At 38.6% G+C, this 7,910-nt stretch overlaps 1 protein-coding gene across 1 annotated transcript; it reads left to right on the top strand.

Moving 5' to 3' along the window:
• The first annotated feature begins 693 nt into the window (after positions 1–693).
• LOC131027733 (uncharacterized) lies at positions 694–7,619 on the top strand. The gene is made up of 3 exons (XM_057957829.2): positions 694–826; positions 955–1,037; positions 7,263–7,619. The coding sequence occupies exons 1-3, from the start codon at positions 694–696 to the stop codon at positions 7,617–7,619; spliced, it is 573 nt and encodes a 190-aa protein (XP_057813812.2).
• The last annotated feature ends 291 nt before the right edge of the window (positions 7,620–7,910 follow it).

Below are 7,910 nucleotides of genomic sequence, written 5' to 3'. Positions count from 1 at the left end.
CTTGTTAAGATTGTTCAAACTTAACCCTTCATTTCCCCATTTCTTCTATAAATAGAACCCTTATCCTCAAGCAAAGAAAGGAAGCATTAGAGTATTGTTGTTATACTGGTATTACCATAGAGATTTTTCATAGCATCACTACCTACACTTGCATAGCATTTGTTTATCACATCCAACCATCTTTAATCTCCATAGGGCATCCATGGCTAGTGCTAAAAGCTGAGAGCTACACTCATTTGGGACTTGGAGAGGGGAGAAACAAGGGAGAAGCATCAAAAGGCATCATGGAAGCATCTTAGGGAGGCTCTTCTCCTTTCTTTTGTTTTGTTAAACTTCTTTCATGCTTTTTGAAATCTCTTTTGATATGTTTGGAATGGTTTTTAGTTCTTTGTTTTGGTCTTATGGTTGAAACTAACTTATTAACATTGAACTTTTTTGTTTCCTTGTCCCCATTTCCATGACATCAATCATTATATATGATGTACCAAGGTATGAGGAACCAAGGTCATTTCAAAACCAATGCATGGATTGACACAACAAACAAACAAACACACACACAAAAGGTGAGTCTAGCATCACATAGGGTCACAAAGGACTCTGAGGGGAACAATACTAGAACAACCACAAACAGAAGACATGCCCCATTGTAACATGACATAGCTGTGCTTTCTTGATAAGAGAAATTTTAAAAAAATGGGTGCGGAGCGGCAAGGAGAGCGGCGAGCAAGAATCCCAAATTTCAAATCTGGGAATGGCGGATTCCCTGGGGAAGGCAATCTTTCTGGGGGTGGAACTAGCAATCAGGCAGACTTACAAGCGTCCCAAGGTACAAAAGAGGACAAGGAGACAGTCAAATTGGTAGAAGACAAAGATTCCAAAACTGGGGACCCACACGATAGAGGTAAGGAAAAAAATGGTCTTTGCTTTTTGGAGTGAAGCTGCTGGTAAAAATAGGGCTACTGGAAGTTAAAAATATTTCTGATCCAGTTACAGGGGTGGTTGCTATTTTTGTTCCGGATAAGTTGGTAGATCTTACTGTCTCTAGTTTAGCTATGACATTAGTCGGACGATTCGCTGGTTTTAGGCCTAATATTGATGTTGTTAGGAATTTTATAAGGAGGAAATGGGTTCTAAAGGGTCAAGTGGATGTGGCGGCGTTGCCTAGGGTTTTTTTTTCCTTTGCTTTTAACTCTGAAGAAGATATGAATAAGGCTCTATGTGAAGGTCCATGGATGTTCGACAAGTCAACTTTGGCTCTACAGAAATGGGCTCCAAACCTTTCTCTCAACGAGTCATTTTTTGTGTCAGCGCCTGTGTGGACGCACCTCCCAGGCCTTACGCTGAAATTCTGGAATGAGGAAGTCTTTAAGGGGATATCGAGTTCTTTTGGAGAACTTCTCTCGATCGACCCAATGACTGTAGCTAAATCAAGGTTAGTTTTTGCTCGCATCTGTGTAAATGTTAATCAAATGACGAACATGCCCCAATCTATTGAGATTATATCTAAATTAGGGAAATGGACCCAAGTGATTGAATATGAATCGCTCCCATTTGCTTTCTTTCATTGCAAAAAATCGGGCCATTGGGCAAAATCTTGTCCGCTTAAGAAGGGTAAGAACAACAAGAATGATAGTAGTGTGAAGCAAAAATGACAAACGAAAGAGAAAAAAAGAGACCCATCAGTAGAGTGTGATCTAGATAAGGAAGTGATTAAGCTAGAAAAGGAGGTGAAGAAGGATGTGAATAGTAATAATGAAAACCCTGATTGTGTCTGTTCTAATAATCAAATAGAAAGTACCAAAGAAGATGAGAAAAGAATAGAGGTAAATAATAAAAATGATCTAGAGGACCAGGAGGTAGGGCCAGTCAATCGGGAGAAAGTAGAGGAAAGTCCCAATGACGATGTGTCTGCATCATCTCATACAAAAGCAATTGAGGAAGACTTTAATGAAGCGCAGGATTTTAACCTTTCTGATCTTGAGCCTCTATTGCTATTAACCAATGGAAGCCCAAATTCGTTTCAATGCAAAACCCCATCACATAGTGCGGAAATGGAAGTCCTGGAAGGAAATCTTAGGATTCTTGGTACAAAAGAGGGAAAATCAAATAAGGAGGCACCCAATGGAGGTATCGCAACTAGAAGCAAGAATAAGAAAAAGGCACATGTTGGAAGCCAAAACAAAAAGTAGGGGAGACCTTCTCTAAAACATCAGAGGGAACAGGAAAGTTGGAAGAATCGTGCTGATGGAACACAGAGTTCCATCGAGTCAGCCCTATCCCCAATTAAAGTATGAAGATAATTTCCTGGAATATAAGAGGGTTGAATGCCCCTCACAAGCAGGATGTGTTACGTAATATTATAAGAGATCATAAACCGGATGTGGTCCTTGTTCAGGAAACTAAGACATGTAAGGATAAAGTGGAAAGGATTAGAATATTTAAAAATAATAGAGTTATAGGATCTAGTTCGGAGGGAGCCTCTGGAGGAACAACGATTTTTTGGAACCAAAAAACTATTAAAGGTAAGGAAATTATTTCTGAATTTAATAGGAACTCTGTGCAACTTGAGCATATCAAGGATAACTTTGTCTGGGTTTTAACCAATGTCTATGCACCTAATACCAAAACTGGGAGAGCTAAATATTGGAGAAGCCTTGCTGAAGATAGACTTAATTTTGTTGATAAAAGCTGGATAATACTGGGAGATTTCAATACTTCGCTAAAAGAGGAAGAGAAGATGGGAGGCCTTCCCTTGTAGCTTGATGGTAAATAAGATCTTATGGATTTCATCAATGATCAAGCTCTTATGGATGTGGATCTCCAAGGGATTAACTATACTTGGACTAATAAAAGAACTAGAGTTGATCGCATTCAAGTTAAGTTAGACAGAACCTTAATTTCTCCTGAGTGGTTATCGTTCTTTAGCATTTGTTATCAAGATTGGTTTTGACCATTACCCTATTTCTTTCACTGCCAATTCTTTTTCTGCTAAGAGAAATTTCCCTTTTAGATTTGAAAAAGTGTGGTTATCCCATCCTTCTCTGGAAGCTTGTGTTGCAGATTGGTGGAGTTCTGAGGTTGAGGGAACGACTCTATTTAGAATAGCTAAAAAGCTCGATATTATAAAGGCTAAAATCAAAATTTGGAACAAAGAGATTTTTGGGATATCTTCAAGAGTAAAATTCAAATTAAAACTAAATAAAAGAAGTTCAAGATAAAATCCAAGAGGATGGGCTTTCTGAAGAGCTGAGGTCTGTGGAAAATGGTTTGTTGTCTAAATACCACACCATTATTTCTAATGAAGAGACTTTCTGGAGACAAAGATCAAGAGTCTTGTACTTGAAGGAAGGTGATAAAAATACCCGGTTTTTTCACTTAACTGCTCTTGAGCATAGGGCAGTTAACATGTTATCTAGGTTATCCTGTAATAGAGGGATTTTAACGGAGGATAATGATATAAGAAAGGAAGATCTGGACTATTTTAGCACCCTTCTGGGAGAAGTGGATAACCTAGACATGAGTAACCAAAACCTCTTGTTGCAAGCTATTCCTTCTACCTTGACTGAGGAAGACAATAAACATTTGTCCCGAATTCCTTCTAGTCAGGAAATCAAAAGGCGGTGTTCTCTTTTCAGGGAGATAAGTCTCCTGGACCGAATGGTTTTCCTATGTTCTTTTTCCAATCTTTTTGGCATATTATGGAGACTGATATTTGTAAAGGAGTTAAAGAATTATTTGGTTCTAGAAGGCTTCTAAAAGAACTGAATGTGACCTTCATTGTCCTAATTCCGAAGATCTTTGGAAATGATTCTCTTAAAAAGTTTAGACCTATTGGTCTCTACAACTCTGTTTACAAGATTTGTCTAAGGTTCTTACCTCTAGACTGCTGGATATTCTTCCCAGAATTATCTCTGCCCAGCAGAATGGTTTTGTCCCTAGTAGATAGATTTTGGATTCCATTATTTTATTTCATGAAAATATTTATTCTCACGGTGGCTAATAATTAGGGTTTTTTTCTTAAGTTAGATATGGCAAAAGCTTATGATAGAGTGAATTGGCAGTTTCTCTTAAGGATTATGAAAGCCTTTGGATTTAGAGAAAAAGTTATTCAGCTTTGCTCTCAATTGATGGAAACTTCCTCTTCTGTTGTTATTTTCAATGGATCCCCATCAAGTTTCTTCAAAAGCACTGGAGGTCTTAGACAGGGGGATCCCATTTCCCCAATCTTGTTTACTATTTTAGCTGAAAGTTTGGGTAGATTTATTTTTAAAAATGTGGAAGAAGGCAATCTCAAAGGACTGAAACCTTCTTCCTCCAATTTTACTTGTACACGTGAACAGTTTGTTGATGACTCAATCACTATGGGGGAAGCTACCATTAGGGAAGCTAAAAATATGAAGAATGTTATGAATATTTATGAATCTGCTTCTTGTTAAAAAATTAATTGGGATAAGAGCTCTTCGTTCTTCATCAATACCTCTGTTCAAAGACAATTAAGGATTGAAAGAATTCTTGGTTGTAAAATAGTTGAGCTTCCCTCTACTTATTTGGGGTTTTCCCTTTGTATTAAGTCTGCGGATAATTTTTGGATTAAGTTGGTTGACAGATTCAACTCCAAATTGGCAGGTTGGAAAGGGGCGGTCCTTAGTCAAGCGAGCAAGGTTACACTACTCAAAGCCACTCTCCAAAACTTGCCTGTATATGCCCTCAGTTTGTTTAAACCCCTAGAAAGTTTGCGAAAGCAATTGAAAGAATCCAAAAAAAGTTTCTTTGGTCAGGAGTGGAAGTCAACAATAGAATTCCCCTTATTGCCTGGAATAAAATCTGCTCTCCTAAGGCCTCTAGGGGGCTGGGTTTAAGGAATATAAGCTCTATGAATAATGCCTTATTAGCTAAACAAATTTGGAGAATGAAAGGGGAGGAAAGAGAGTGGAATTTAATCTGGATAAATAAATATCTTCACATGCAACCTTCTGAGGAAATTTTTTTCGATAAATCTTTTATTGTTGAAGGCTCTGCAATATGGAATGCAGTTCAATCGGCTAAAAGTTGGGCTGCAACTGGAAGAATGTGGAATATGGGGAATGGTAGAAGTATAAGATTTTGGGAAGACAGATGGATTATGGATAAACCTCTGGAGGAAATTCCAATCCTTTATGATTGGAAAGATTGGTTCAAAAGCAGGTATGGGGGTTTGGTCAGAGATTACTGGAGAAATGGGAAATGGATTGATTTTAGCCAGCAGCGTCTGAGGTTAAAGTTTCTTGAGATTGTGTTTTCTTCTAAAATTCTGAGAGACAACAAAGAGGATAGTTTGATATGGAGGGAAACCCCAGATGGGAAGTATTTTGTGTCCTCGACTGTGGCTATCCAAAATAAAGTTGTGGAAGAAATTCCTATTTGGGCTAAAGTTAGGAATAAGAAGTTAGTTCCTAAAGTTAATATCTTTTTTGGATCTTTATCCAAAACAAGGTATTAACTTTGGACAACCTTCAAAAGAGAGGATTTGTTTTTCCTAATAGGTGATCTCTTTGTTGCAGGGAAGAAGAGTCTGCTTGCCATATTCTCCATCAGTGTACTTTCAGCCAGGAAATTTGGAAAATTATTTTAAGTAGGTGGAAGATGAGTTGGGTTTTTTCGAACTCTCTAGGGGAATCTTGGCAGCAATGGCACTGCCCTAATTCCAACCTAAAGATTCTAGAGCTTTGGAAACTTACCTTCCCTAATGTTATCTGAAATATCTAGAAAGAGCGCAACAACAAGATTTTTAGGGATAAAAGTGCCAACCCTGAAGTGGTGGTGGATAAAATTTACAGGAGTATCTTTGAATGCATCAATGGTATTGATGATGGACTAGTTGCTAAAGAAGACTTCAATGATAGGTGGAACCTTTCCACTACCAAATCTAGTAAGGAGAAGAGCAGAGAAGGTCTTGCGTGGTGTTTTCCACCTCAAGGATGGATAAAGGCCAACTTTGATGGGGCTTCTAAGGGGAATTCGGGTAAAGCTGATTATGGGGCATTGTCCGGAATTTTGCTAGAAGTTGCCTAGTGGCGGTTGTTGGTCCTTTGGGGAGTCAAACCAGTCATTTTGTTGAAGCCTCAGCTGCGCTGAACACTCTAATTATTTCTAAGAACCTAAATCATGATAAATTATGGCTTGAAGGAGAGTCACTTAATATTATTAAGTGTTTAAAGGGGGAAACTGAGCCATTGTGGTCCATTGAAAACATTATTTTGAAAGCTAGGGAAATTATTGGTAGTTTTAAAGTAATAATAATAGAACATGCCTTTAGAGAGAAAAATATGGTGGCAGAATGTCGAGCGAACCTAGGTGTTAACTCCGAATCTCAAACAATTTGGCATGGGGAAGACATTAATATGAGTATTAAAGAGCTCCTCAGAAAGGATAGATTTACAGGGAAAGAAGGACCGCATAATCATGATAGTTTATATGAGTAATTTATGCATTGATAGAAAGGTAACGATTACTTGGAAAAGTGGCAGAATCCCAATCAAATATAATATCACTTCGCACACTTTGTGGGTCATATTTTTCAAAATTTTGAGAGACAACAGGAAGAAAGTTTTGAGTTCACAGAAGAACAGAGGTGAACGTCTGAAATTGAATATGGGAGGTGATTTAAGGAGGGAGGAACCAGAAAACACATCTAGATGGAAGGATATGTCAAAATTTTGGGCGAAGATGGAAAAAGGTTCCCTAACGAGTTTCATGGAGAAGCTGGTTGATTACGACAAAGGTAGGGTTAATCTCGCAGTCTCCAAAATTTCTGAAAATTGGAGTAATGGGTCCTTTAAAATCTATGGTGTGAGGTTCAAATTGGATGCGGACCTCATCGCGACTTGATAGGTATGCCCCACTCAGGGCTCAATTTTTTTAGAGATCTTAAAGTTTCCAATAATGCGGTAAATCTTTTCCTGCGTAAGGAAAAGGAGAGAGCTAAAATTGGAAAAGCCACAGGGGGTTATTGTGAAGCCTCAAATATCAAGAAAATCTGGGGCTGGGTTTTGAATGCCATAATGGAATACATAATTGTTGAGGGCCACTTTTTCAGGGCCCACACTTATCACTTTGTGTTATTAAACCACTTCGGGCATGAGAAAAGGGTCTCTCTGCCCTACTATCTCTTCAGGTCCCTTTCTAGGTCTCTCAATAAACACAGCAAGAATCCCTCGAATCCGGTGCTCCATTGTGGGCTCCTATTGCTCATTTATGAGCATTGTAAAACCCTTGCCATGCAGGAAAATAACAAGTTATCCGCTTCTCCAGGGAAAGGCAAGAGAAAGCTGGAGGAAGGGGAACCCAGCAAGGAGGAGGCTACTTCTAGAAAAAAAAGCAAGAGTGCCACTGGGATGAAAGACCATGATGAAAACAATGACATAGAGGAAATTGGAAAAGAGGGTAGTGAAATGGAAATAGATGAGTCAGAGAGTGAGGACAGTTGGAAAGATGAGGATGTGGGTGTAGAGGATGAAGAAGGTGAGAACGAGTCCGACAATGATAGCCCAATTCATAGTGCTAGCTTAGGCAACGACAACAGCCAACCTATGGTGGATTTGGATGATAAGGATAATGAGGAAAAAGATTTGAATTCTTAGAGGGAGAAGAAAAAGGAACCCGAGAAGGATATAGCTAAGGATAGTTTGAGTGAGGATAAGGAAAGCGCTGGAAAATGGTTATTCCTGGATAACCTTAAAAAACTCACTTAGGCTAGATTGGGTTATGACAGATGGACATATGAACTATTGAAGAACCTGGAAAAAATGGGAAATAGATGGATGAGAAAAGGAAGGAAGATGATAGGGATTAGAAGCAATGGAAGTAGGATATGGAGGAAAAAGTTAAAAAAAATGGCAACGCAGATTTACTATCTGGAAGAAGGGAAAGTG

The sequence above is a fragment of the Cryptomeria japonica genome, chromosome 10 (assembly GCF_030272615.1).
Source record: "Cryptomeria japonica chromosome 10, Sugi_1.0, whole genome shotgun sequence".
Classification (NCBI taxonomy): Eukaryota; Viridiplantae; Streptophyta; class Pinopsida; order Cupressales; family Cupressaceae; genus Cryptomeria; species Cryptomeria japonica.
Note: the sequence above shows the minus strand (reverse complement) of the source record. Positions and strands in the feature narration are given on the sequence as shown.

Bases quoted from the DNA above. Each gene is read 5' to 3' on its own strand.
- LOC131027733 (XM_057957829.2), top strand. From the start codon at position 694: ATGGGTGCGGAGCGGCAAGGAGAGCGGCGAGCAAGAATCCCAAATTTC. The intron at 827-954 runs GTACAAAAGAGG...TGGTAAAAATAG, and splicing joins AGACTTACAAGCGTCCCAAG to GGCTACTGGAAGTTAAAAAT. The intron at 1,038-7,262 runs GTCTCTAGTTTA...CTTGCCATGCAG, and splicing joins ATAAGTTGGTAGATCTTACT to GAAAATAACAAGTTATCCGC.